The sequence below is a fragment of the Varroa jacobsoni genome, unplaced genomic scaffold, assembly GCF_002532875.2.
Source record: "Varroa jacobsoni isolate VJ856 unplaced genomic scaffold, vjacob_1.0 scaffold_1449, whole genome shotgun sequence".
NCBI lineage: Eukaryota > Metazoa > Arthropoda > Arachnida > Mesostigmata > Varroidae > Varroa > Varroa jacobsoni.
In genome coordinates, this window is record NW_019214351.1 from 129,518 (window position 1) to 143,001 (window position 13,484).

At 39.2% G+C, this 13,484-nt stretch overlaps 1 protein-coding gene across 6 annotated transcripts in view; it reads left to right on the forward strand.

The window, feature by feature from the left end:
- The window catches only part of LOC111270142 (Na(+)/citrate cotransporter), a 34,088-nt gene extending 21,284 nt beyond the window's left edge, over window positions 1-12,804 (forward strand). For 4 of the 6 annotated variants that reach the window (XM_022850206.2, XM_022850203.2, XM_086972377.1 and 1 more), the window contains 4 exons: window positions 6,998-7,178; window positions 7,503-7,664; window positions 11,588-11,725; window positions 12,015-12,804. In XM_022850206.2, coding sequence (XP_022705941.1) covers window positions 6,998-7,178; window positions 7,503-7,664; window positions 11,588-11,725; window positions 12,015-12,152 — 619 coding nt within the window. In that variant the 3' untranslated portion in view covers window positions 12,153-12,804. The remainder of the gene's footprint in view (window positions 1-6,997; window positions 7,179-7,502; window positions 7,665-11,587; window positions 11,726-12,014) is intronic. The other 2 variants (XR_015314873.1, XM_086972376.1) reach the window with 2 other exon arrangements.
- The last annotated feature ends 680 nt before the right edge of the window (window positions 12,805-13,484 follow it).

Consider the following 13,484-nt stretch of genomic DNA (forward strand, 5'->3'; position numbering starts at 1 on the left):
CGACTCCACCCGCAACCAGCCGGTTCTGAGGTAGCCCGCATGCCAGCGAACTGGCACCTTTCCGAACCAACGCGTACGAGTCCAACAGCCTCTGCAGCACGCCCCTTTTTGTCCTCACATTGAAAAATTTGTCTTATATGTCAATAATGGGAAAAAAATTTGTTGGCGCAAGATCCAAATCATACATCAGGACCTTCTCAAAGCCTTGCAAAGCGGTCTTTGCAATGTGTAGCTATACAAATTGATGATTGTCTTTTGACAATGGTATCTATCAGGACTTTTTTGTTACAGGCCGCGCTTATTCCCGCATTATATGTACGCCGTATATGAAACCTTGCCAAACTAGTTTCTTATTTTGATCAAATATTTTTTAATACGTTAACGGTGAATTATGGCTTTCTTGACTTGAGATCTATCTATCTAGAGAGGTCATTCGTTTCTTCCCTGATTTTTGTAGAAACACCTTACGGGGTCGAAGTATGCTCCCTTCGTGTAAGATGCCATTTTTAAATTTGGCGAGCCGCCTTTTAGTACTTACAAGTGGCACACGATGCCTTCGGGATAAACTGAAACAAACTGGATATTACTTATTCATAAGCCGCACCCAGATATGCACAACTATTTGCATAGCAGAGCCCCACGTGCCAACAGTAACGTCCCTTACCGGAGGGTTTGTAAAACGTGGCCGACATTCGCTCCCATCGCGGCTTCGAATCTGGGTTTGAACCACGCAGTCAATTTTCAACAATCACTTCTTTGATTTTGGATGGTTTTTGTATTGACATCCTGTTCAAACATGCCAGGCCTAATAACTGAGAGAATATTTTTTTGGTCCAATATTATCAAAGTGCACAAATGTGCGAATGATGACTAGGAAATACTAACTGTGGAGGTTTATCTAAACTATTTAATTGGTGGCAAATATTCGCTTTAAGATCGATTGCTAATTTGTACGTTGCAAGTTGAAACAATCAAATGTTGTTCCATTTTTCGAGCCCTCGCGGACCACAAGTTATTGAAAGTTTTGTTTTTTTTTTTTGAAATACTTTGAAACGTAGGCCATTCATTTCAAGCAACAAAAGACTATATAATCTCGATGGGTGTTCGTCATACGCAAGAATATCGGACCATTATAGGTTATAGCTCATTTTTCGAGCACTCACTTTCTTATGGTAGCTGTCCGGTTTTGCCTCAAAGACTCTTTTCTAATATAAAGAGTCCCTTCTAATAGAAGATGAACGCACGCACGCACGCATGCATGCATGCGTGCGTGCGTGCGTGCGTCATCGATAAAAGCAGTGAGTTTAAGGGAAAGTGGTTATATGTAACGAAGGTCGTTACTACCTATGCAATAAGCTACAATTGAGATACTATATGACATTTTCGCTGTCTTATCACCTATTCGTTATAAAATAGACACTGCGAGGACGTTTATATTTCCAAAGAATGGCTTTCAGGGTAAGCAAAGCTTCAAGTTTAGCCCTTCAGTCGTATGCCAGTTTCGTATAGTTGTTGCTCTCTACGTATAAACTACTGATCACTTTAAAAAAACTATGGAGGCGCACCGTAGTAAAACGTCTTAATGTATGCTCTATGAAACCCATTCCGATGTGTGCCGGTTTCCATGAAATGAAAAACATAAAATGATCCTACTGCAAATATCTGGCTAGCAAATAATGATGTTTAAATGAATTCAGTTGTTTACACAAATGTTTATCTTAGAAAGTTGTACCTACCGGAGTTCTGATCATCAGTTGCATCGGTCAAAGCTCAATTATTCCATGATTGTTTAGGGCAAGAACGCTTTTGACATCTAAGCAGTATAACTTGACTTGCGCTGATGATCGTTGCAATTTTTCCTCAGCAAGCCATACCGCCCAGGTTTGTTTGTTAAGATACCTTATTATACATATTAGTATAGGATGATAGCTATTGTTGCCAATGTCAAAGATAGAGTGTTCACTGAAGGGCTTGCATTTCCACCGGATTATCACTTTTCATTAATTAACGTGTTCAATGTTAATGCAGCTTTGAAGAGGACATGATAGATACTTCAGCTTTGAAGTGATTCATAGAAATTACTTTTTATTAATTCTAGTAAAAGTGGCTGTTCAGCGTACTGTTTAGGCAACCTTATGAGCGGTATCGACGTTAAACCGATCCTAAAAGCTGTGTCTTATTTCTGCAGAACCTTCGACAGTTTTGTTACTAGTTGTTAATGGCTGCTTATTGCAGCGTTCGATAGTTAGAAAACGCATTGAGAGTAAGGATGGTATGAAAATGTAGGATTACCTATTAGTGTTAAATAATGATTTTTGTTTTCCACTGCAGGGATCCGTAGGGTGTACTTCGTCTCAAATACCTTAACCTTTCTTAAATGTATATTCTTTTATTAAAGATAATGGAAGTCATCAATTTTACGAAGACCAATATTACGATTAAAGCTATTCAACGTGGTTCCGTCCCAAATTGCCGATGTAGCCTCAAAGAATTACGATTTTAATTGACCATTGTAAGGAAATAGTCTACGTGGCTACGCAAGCTATTTGTAGGACGATACGTTCCTGCAGGAACAATTAAGCTTTCGATCGATTTACTGCTTTTTTATTCTAAATTCATATGTAAATCCATTAGGCCTTTTGATAATAGCTGCCTTTTGCAGACGTTTTTTAATCACCAAATTATGTCAGTCTAACAATATTACTTTCCCAGAAAGTAATATTGTCCCAGAAAGTCGACTCGATGAAATTCGGAGTAGCCAAATGGTACCTGGAACCCAAAGAAAAGTTATTACTCGGGCAAGTGAACTCACAACGACCTACTGGACGATTAAGTAGCTACTGATAACTTTATTCAAGTGAACTTCATGAACAGCTTCAGACCACGCTGTGCAGACAGTTGTGAGAACGTTAAAGTGAGCCAGCTCGATACGTTGCCGCAAAAGTATCTTAGCAAAAATACTCAATGAAAGATTTTTGACAGAGGAGACTTGCAGAGGTTTTTTTTTTACGAACCGAAACAACTTTTAGACTGTACTTATTATTTTTATACGAGTTAACAGATCCAAATGGAATATACTTGCCAGCCAACAAATCCCACAAATTCAACCTCTCCCGGAAACCATAAGTTTTCCATAGATCCTTGAGCAGACGAAGTGAGAAAAGCTACTCCGGTCATCCCATTAAGCAACAAACACGAAGGCTTACATAAAGGCTCGGGCTTCTCTCGAAATTTGGGGTCCGAAAGAGATCTGGGATGTGTAATTACACTACCAAATCCAAGATGGGTACCACAACGGTGATGTGGCAGCTAATTCACCAAGACGGTATGAACAACGTTGTCAGGCTTGCCAATCTAGCGTAGCGTACCATGCTGCGATCTTAAGATAAGCCAGTGTGACAATATAGTAATCAGCTTTCTAAAAGGAATTGCTCAATGCTGTAGGAAAGGATTTGTTAAAATGAATGGAATGGAGTTATTCTACCGATCGAGTTCAACTATATGATTGCAAATGATTTGCTAGGATATTTAGTGAACTTTCTTGGCTTCTAACAAATGGATCAATTTCAGTATGATTTCCTAAAAATTGGCCTGCGAAACTAGCCATGAGTTCATGAATATACTTTTTTTTAAAAGCGCAACAGTCCGCGCATACGATGGACTTCCAGGTGAAGCCGCATCAGACAGATAGGCACACCGATAAATGAATTAAAGGCCAGGTGAAAAGCTATACAATTCCTTTTCACATTCTTCAAACGCACAATGTCCACGTCCGAGTGTATAGGACGAGTCACAACCTTAACGCAGAATGCTCCGGTAGGTCCGTACCGATGTTGGTCCGCACATTTATCAGTTAGTCAAAACGAATTAGCCGTTGCATCTTACCTTTCCGGTAATTATTAAAATCAATAAAATCCAGAACGGATTTATCGGTACGCGATAGCAGAGAAAAAATTTACCAGCCCTTATGTCAAATACGTTAAAGCAGCGAATTGTAATGATTTCTTCTGTCTGATCCGCTCGGCAAAACGAAACGGGGTCCCACACATTTCCTCATGCGTGCACCGTTCCACGGAGAACTCCCTAAGGGTATAGTCCGAATCAGATCCGACAGATGCTTTAACAGCGGCAATAAACAAATGCTACCTAGAACAACAGTAATAACCATAAGTCGAAGTGAACCGCAAAGCCATAGACGTCAACGGGTGCGTATACTATAGGAGTCGCTCGATACCCACTAGCGCGACGTAGCCCTTCCTTTTTACTGCGCAAGAATCCCAAATGATATCAAGGATTTGCACTAACAGCATAATCTTGTCTTTTATACTCTATAGCATCGATCAGTGGCTATATTCTGCCACTTCAATGGTTTTTCACAGCGAAATACTCTGTATTAAAATTCTGCCTCTTAACTTACTGGCGGTAAGGCTTTCGGTACACAAAAAAAAAATACCATGAGAATCACTTTAATCTTCTAACGCGACCTGGCGTGAAACTGAAGGCATTATTAGGTCGGTTTTCAGAAACGTGCCATACCATACGAACACATGACTATCTTCTCAAATGAAGCTGATGAAGTTTGCGCCATAAAAGATATTCATCGATCTAATGATCTTTATTGAAATCCCAAAAGATTTGTTCGTGCATAGTGTTGCCATCGGCACAATGATTCATATGCGTACGCCGGAACGATGTAGTGAAAGCAATAAGCCGTGCAAGCGTCAATTTTAAAAAGTTTAACGCTGCTATACATCGACGATATGATAATACCGCCGATAGCCGTGATCTACAACTGTTTGAACTGCAATTATACACTGCGTTACGTTAACAAGCGTAGATAACGAATCCGTACGGACGCCACAGTGCCTCTAGCGGTGCATACAAATTCGCGCGGCAGGATGCGTTCACAGGTGTTTATTTAAAGGCTCATATAGGGCGATTCTATATAGAGAAGAATGGGTATACTATTTAGATGATGACGAAATTACCCTTGTTGCCAAGACACAATGACCTCGGAGGCATCGTGCTATGTGTTGGTCGACCCTCACAGCTGTAGATATCGAAGGGGGACAAAAGAATCATTGATTCCATACACTGCATAGTAGCTAAGCAGTGAACTGACAGGGTGAGCTCGTGCGTGCATTTGACAATATTCGATAATGCAAGTCTTCGAGATACATGTCCCGCACATATTGGGAACAGCGGGCGATACCATCAGCTTCAGCTACTGTTATTATAGATTCACGGATGACAATCAATAATCGAAGCAAAAAAAAAAAATAACCAGATGAACGCCTCAAGAAACAGTTGTCATTCAAGCAATAGCTTCTTATTAGTTATAATCATTCATAAGTTATTACGAACTTGTCATCGTATCAGATGGGCATTTAAGAGAACATTTGGCCAAGAGTACAGCGATCTCGTCAAATAGAGCCAGCCGCGAAGTGGCACCGGATAGTTTAGCAATGCTCATTTTGGCAAGTGAATATAAAGATCAACGACGAGGCCTGACAGACGAACGTCGTAACAGTAATCGAAGTGAACAAACCACGTCTGTTATTCATTAGTGGCAAAGCCTATTTGTACGTAGCGTTACGTGCACGCTTATCTAATAAGCGTCGGTTGCTACCTACAAAGGTCAGCCGAACTATTATCTGAGGGTCGCACAACACATTCGGCGTTCGCAATTCTTATGTTTTGTTTAGTGAAAGAAAGCCAGACTTGCCGGCTGGCTCGTTTGTTTAAAACCCGAAATTCTCATTGGTGAAATCAGTGTGGCTCGAAAACAAATTTCGCAAACAGTTGCCAGCTGAATAGCTAGAAAACAGTTGTTTTTTTAGAGCGATTTCGGTCAACTGCTACCGAATAGCTTTTTTTTTTTTTTTTTTTTTTTTTCTAGTTTAATAAACTTCTATTTACAGCGGTCAGTGGTTCTTGCGGAACGGAGTGCTAATTTTTGTGAGGTGTTACATAAATCACAAAATAAGTTTGTGGGCTCTGCCGTAGCACCTAGTCGGTAAAACCGTCGGATCGGCACACGGGAATCTTCAATACGTTGCTCGATGTACGTGTTGATCTAATAAAAACAGATTCTGTAGCTTAAATACTATAGCCGGATTTACAGAAATCATGCGGCTCAGCTGTGTCGTCACCCATTGATCCTGCATTTTTTACTTTTTGAGCATTTGCTCTAAACACCAGATGGTTCATATTGTTTTTTTGTGATATGATTCTGTTAAGCTAAGGACAGTAAAATAAAGAAGACATTCGCACTATCGAGGTTCAGTCGTTGTGTGTACGTGTAACAACCTGAAATGTGTGCACCTCCACCATTCAGCAAATGCTAGGAAAAGTTTGTCCAATTAAGTTCCTTCTCATAGAGTGATAATATTCATGCACATACGGGTGTACAGAGTACATACAAGTTGGCCCAGCTTTATTCTGAAATATGCTACTCTAGAGGGAAGACTTATGTCATCTTCATTGAATTCCGAAAGTGACTAGTTCCTTCACTGATGCTCCATCAATTGTACCTGCGGAGACAACGACATTAGGATACTGTTCGTACAACCTGACTATAGAGCGTGTTGCACAAGGGTGCCATGGTAACACAGCGACACTTCACGGACACGTAGTATTACTGAGTACATTATATACCGGTACGGCGAGAGCATATCTAGTGTATTATGAATGCCGGTATAAAACCCAAATCAACTACGAACATGTACTAGATGTACGACAAACTGTTTATCGATAGGTGAAAACGTCGTAGCCTCCCGACTGTGGGCCCCACTTAACCATTGAATACGTAAACAATCAGCGAACTACTGGGACGCTGGTAAAGAAAGCTAGGTTATAATGAAATACGGAGTAGACACCCTGCTCTCAATTTGATACGAATGTTTACGAGAGTTTTCTTGAGTCTGCTAACGTAACCTAATCAGCTCATCAACTTTTATTTCTACGTCAATGATCTTTTCTCCTTCGTATGGCCCAGCATAATCAAGGACGCTACGCCTGCAATCGGTATTACCGTTCTGATGTTCCTCATCCCATCCGATCCTCGTAACCACTTCACCGGGCCCGCTCTCCTCGACTGGAAATTTATTCAGGGATACATTCCATGGGGCGTGCTATTGCTAATGGGTGCTAGTTTTTCGATGGCCTCTGCAGCAGAGGTTGGTATTCTAATATATAAAACGAAAATGTTATTCATTTTATCTTTAAGGTATGTAATTTTCTATGGATAGACTTTCACTAACGAGACAACATTGTGTACGGAAAAGCTGAGGCTGAACGAGATGATATTTACACTTGAACGTAAAAAAAAATTCAGTTATAAAAAAAAACTTTGTACAACAAAAATAAAACAAACAGTTTGTACTACATCGAGATATGAACCGCGCCATATAAATCTATCCGGAGCGTTAACGCTCTGTCCATAAATGTTTGTGTTATTGATGGGCACACATACATAAGTACGATTAATGTTGTTCTGACAGAAATCCGGCCTTTCTCGTTTGCTGGGACAAAGTATCGCTCAGCTGGAGGGACTTCCGCCGTTTGTTCTTGTGGTAATACTCACAGTAGGAACAGCTTTCATCACCGAACTCTGCTCAAATTCGGCGACGGCATCGCTGCTACTGCCTATTACAGCTTATTTGGTAAGACTGCATCCACCTATGGAACTTTACATTGAGACGCCCTCCGCTTTCAGGCCCGCTTAAATGAAATACACTCAATCTCGTCTACAAAGTCGTTGTTAGAAACAGTGTCGTTACGTGCCTGATTAAAGTGTTGGCTATCCAATAACGTTAAGAGCAATTGCAATGGTTGAATGGGTAGATAGGGATGAGCGGTCAACTCCGAAGCTCTACTTGGTCAACACTGTGACAAACACGGTAGCAGCTATTGCCGTATAACAATTATGAAATAAACTAACGGCGACCAGTGATTGTTTCCTTGTCTAAAGAAACGGCTCTGCATCGTTATTTTCTAATTAGGACGAACTTTCGATGAGGGGAGGAATTTGCTACAGTAAGCTGTGTGCATGTATTCAGTCGTACAATCGTGACTTAGTTCATATTTAGTACTTGCCTATGTCAACAATTGAGGTGCGACAGCAAGAGAGGATTATGTTACGGAATGAAGATCGTGCGTTATCCGCTGTCCACACACACTTAACATGACTTCGAAGCGTGGTCATATTAGTTCCTAGAATTAGTAGTTGGTTCTGCATGTCCGCGTCCAGAACATTTATATGCCTTACGAGCTATGCCTGCTCATACACCGAATTTCCCTGCAAAAATAGGTACGTTCAACCTGTAATTACGTATACGGTTAGAAAGCTAGTGTCTGACAAACTAAGACCAATGATTGGCGGTAGGCCCGTCGAACAAGACCCCGACTATCACGAAATATCGATCTGCTGATCAAAATAAACACAAAGAAATCGAAAACCTCCCACTAAAAGCGTCCATAATTAGAGAAACTAAAGAGCAAAAAGGGTTTCAGTGTTTCTGTAGCTTACACCGGCTTCTTACCTTTTACCTTTTTAGTGTCCATGCAGTATTTTTATTACGTAGTATGCAGATATGTCGACGAAGTTGAATAACTAGTACTTTGATATATTTCGTTACCGCTACTTCCTAAACCCGTTGGCTGATGCTCTGAATATTATTGTAATACTAAATGAAAGCAAAGCCGCTTCAAATAGTGTAAGACATTACGCATTTTAAGGTATACTTCGAAACATGAAAAGAGATAGATCCTAACGAAAAACCTGTCTACTTCGTGAAACGTTATATTAAACTCTTTTGAAGACGATGTTGTTATTATTTTTATATTGCCTCTACATTACACCTATTTGTCAAAAAGAAAAAAGCCTAAAAGTAGTTTTGCTGCTACTTTTCACCAGCTACATCATTATGAGAGAATCCCACTTAACATATCCAGTGTTTTTGAACACGCGTATCGTAAATAGTATATTGAAGCTAATGGAGTCAGGATTAGGGCAATATCAGCAGCGTTTTTAATGGCTGGTTTGTTATTAACCGGCATATTGGGATTTGTTCTGTTTAGACACTCGGCCCATTTGCTTTATTTGGAGAACGTTTTCGATTTTTTTTTTTAATTATGTCTGATCGTTTGCAGGCAGTTCGTTCCTTGCAGTGAATGTGTGAGAAAAATAAATTAGATACGAAATTAGAACGAATGCTATTCCTACCGGTTTTTTTTTCGATTTTCTTTACCTTGAAAGGGATATTCAGGTTCAAAGCCAGCCAATTAGTAAAGGAAACTATGGCTAGACTAAAACTATGAACAATTCACTTTTGCCTAGATGTGTACTTATTATAAACGCTGTATAATTTTTGGATCTGGAACATTCCGCCTGATTTACAAAGGTTTTCTACTTTGAAATAGAACAAAAACGAAAATGGTACTAGATAAGGTTATTTTGTGCGTTCCTACAAAATCGACGCTTTAACTTGTTGACATTACTCGAACTGGTCCTAAGCTAACTGTCCTATATATTACTAGAAAATTGCCTTACTACAGCTATTTTTATGGCAATTGGAAATGCTATGATATTCTGTCACGTACTGGGGTACAGTCTATGAATATTTTAGTTCATCTACCTTTGGCGGAGATCTTTGGTGGATGCTATTTGTACTTGTAAAACTTGTCTGAATGATGTTAAAAAGAGCAGTTGATAGGTAAACTGCATATATAAAACTACGCATTTGTATATCACATAAAACAACAGTCACAATTTTGTGTAATACCCAACAAAATAAACTAGAGACTTATTTATTTAAGCCTTAAACAACTTGTGTTTTATACAAAAGCACGAAGATAGACTCGCTAGATAGACAGGTGAGAACGGGTCAAGTGAGATGAATCAACATAAACCCAAATGTAATGCTACCGCGTTCTCTGGTGCTAAAAGTCAGTAATTTAGTAGTTGGTTTCCAAATCAGCCAATAGCCAATTTAGCCTATTTTGCCTGGTAATGTTCCGTGCCCCAAAACTGGATATTGATCTGATGATTAATAACTGTGCTATATAATGTGTAGGTTCTATGAACTTACGCCGCTGCATCGTGGTAGCAAAAAAGGATCTTTCTCGGTTTTCTTCTGGCCCACAATCAGACATGTAGGAACTCGGGTCAGAATGAGGCGAGACCAGACTTGCCGAATGCACGCTGACGATATGAACACTTCATAGTGCATAATAAGAAGTCACAAAGAAAAGACAAAGTATACACTGTACAATATAAAAGGTACAGAATAGAAGAAAATTTCATGTTAAAAATACATGAGTGCCTACATCTTTTGAACAAAACTTTGTAAATGCTGTTTAAACACAGACTACTATATTGGTTTGTCGAAAATGTATTGACCAAGATGGCTTTAAGGCCTCAAGTCGCAGGTGATAAAAGTCCCGTTGGGTCAGCGTCAGTCTCATTTGGAAGTTGACATTTGGCAATAACAAACCCTATATTTTGACTTGAAATTTTGTGAAACGCCTGTAAATAATTGCTTTATTCTACAACTTTATTATTAGACAAAAGCGGCTCAGGCCAATAAAAAAAATGTTCCCTCTATGGTAAGGATGCTTTATCGGAAGAAATGGCCCTTCGATTTTCAAAATTTCGATGCGCTTCTCGTAATGGCCGACGAATTACGGAAAAATTAATTAAATTATGGAAAAAGTTGCAAATAGCCATGATATCGCCAACAGACTAAAGATCGATTACGAAGCAGTTTTAAATTATTTGAGGCAGAGTTTACTCTTTTTAGAAGCATAAAAAATCGAGTCATTTTTTAAACTAATTGAGTTGGGAGGACGAAAAATTGGATTATGTGCTAAAGTAAAGTGCAGATAAAAAAAAAAACGAAACAAAATCTGCTCTGCGATCTGTGGTAAAACCCAAACTGAGCCAGAAAAGGTCAGAAAAGTGTTTGGTAGAATTGTAAAGGAATCGTGCATTTTAAGTTGCTGCCGGCTGGCCAGACGGCTGTTTCAGGATTAAATTCACAGAATTAAAACAAACCGTTTAAAAAATCGAATTAGTGAACAGAAAAAGCGACCTTAGCAATGTTCCACCACATACATCTTCAGCTGCCCGGCAAAAATGAGCGAGAAGCTTTAATGCATCCCCCCCGGCTGTAGCCCAGATCCTTTGCTACCAGGCTATCATCTTTTCTGCTCTCCGCAGAACTATCTTAATGGTGTTGATTTAGTTTCAATGGAGGAATGTAAATTGTCACAGGTTTTGCCCTATAAATCCTATAGTGATGGAATTATGGTATTATCAGAGAAATGGTAGAAGGTAAATGGTGCATAATGACTTTAAGATTTTTGAAATATAAAGGAATATTCAATCTTGGCTGAATAATTGTCGATATTTCTCTGGACAGGCTGATATAGTTTCTATTTTTTTATGCGTATAGATAGGAAAACACTTATGACCACTACATCCACAAAGGTGAGGTACAAGTAACAGAGGTGACACGTAATTTATCGACCACCACTGTAACGTATATCTTCTCTTCGTTAATTTAAACTAGTTTCTAATTTTCAGGCGTCCAGTCTGCGTATTCATCCGCTCAAGCTGATGATGCCAGTCGCAATTTCTTCATCGTTTGCGTTCATGCTTCCAGTTGCCACTCCGCCAAATGCCGTTATCTACGAACACTCTGGTATCCCTACGGCAGATATGGTATTCTTCATGTCCATCTATAATTCAGATACATTTACCTATACACATAGATGATCTAACTCTTTAAGAGGCATCCATCTAGTTTTTAAGTACGCATGTAGATATGTTGTTTAGTTGTACAACGCGACTGTCTGTATCAAAATGTACCAGTGCTACTTTAACTATACTAGATAAGTCGCGCATTCGTTCAACAGAAATCCCCGGTATTGGCAAAGTAGCTTTGTTATCAACTTTAAACTGGTTATCCTCAGAACTATCATTCTATTACTTCTGCTCATCTGGCTGACAGGTACGCTGTGGCTTCGTAATGAACGTGGTATGCATTACAATCGAACTTATAGCAATTCACACGATCGGCGATTGGGTCTTTGACTTATCCCACTTCCCGCAATGGGCAGTACTTACAACGCCCTTTCCGCATAACTGACAATGGCAAACGCATTAAACTGTCAACCTGCACAACTGTAGCGGGACGGGCGCGAAAACAGGCTTTTGAAATTCTAGCAAATCGATAACTTAGAAGCAGACGAACAATTTTTGATTTGTTTACAAAAACATTCCTTGGATATCTTATACATCATCTATATATAGTAGAAGATAGATCGTTCACTACACACTCATTCCTGTCTTCTTCTAGATACATGTAACAGATCGAACGTGAAGTGCTGAGTGTAAAATAAAAATACGTGCACACTTTCAATTCGGCAAATGGCTATAGAGAGTACCATCTGTACAGGTGTTTATCAATGTTAAGTTATCTGCTACTTATAAATGAATATGAGCGATTTCAGATTAGGTTACTCATTCACTGAAACTTCTGGTTAATGTTCTTCATGTTGATGGCATCAAATATATGCAAGGACAATTCCCACGACTAACAACGTCTGCAGTTGAACATTTTGTAAATACTATGTACTTATGTGTATTAGTACGGCAATCCAGCTAGAGAGGGTACCCAGAACTACGATCGCCGCAGCTGCTACAACATAGCTCGTTTTTGCCAAGGATGACCATAACATACTAAAGATGATGCATACACGCTCAAAATAAATAAGTAAGTCTACTCGTAGCCCGGCAAACTGAGTCGTAACTTTATACTATAAATATTGAAAAGTTTAGTAATCGCTCCATATACGTATTTATATAGAAATAACGCATAGAAAGTGCTATGTGAAGCACTCCTTTATTAAATACGTTCATTCCATGAAAACCTGCATTATTCCATTTCCCTTGGGTTAGTAAATAAAGACAAAAACGCAAATCTAATTGAAAGAAAAGATCTTAAAACTAGACTAGATTAAGTAACTATCCCTTCGGCTATTATAACGAAAGGACTTACATAATGAATAGCCATATATATATTTATTTATATATATGTGCGTGTAGTCTGATTTTATAGCCTACAACGTTTGAAGGGTTCCTAGCTTACCACAGTCATAACACGTCTACGTGTTATTTATTACCTAGTAACATCTACCTATGGCTATCGATGATCACCGCCGCTGGACTAAATATTTACACGAGCGTATGCAGAGATATATTGATGTTGGCAGCACAGACACATTCTGTAAAAGGCTTTTAGGCGCTAAAAGTCGTAAGCGTGACTCAGTAAAGAATTATTCCCGATGTAATTCAGCAGCCTACCACAGTAGTTCCAACTTAACCAGTATATGCCTGTCTATCCATAATAGTCTGCTTTTAGCTGGTCGTAAAGCGCTGTTCTATTAAATAACGTAATATTTACAAAACATGATTTTCA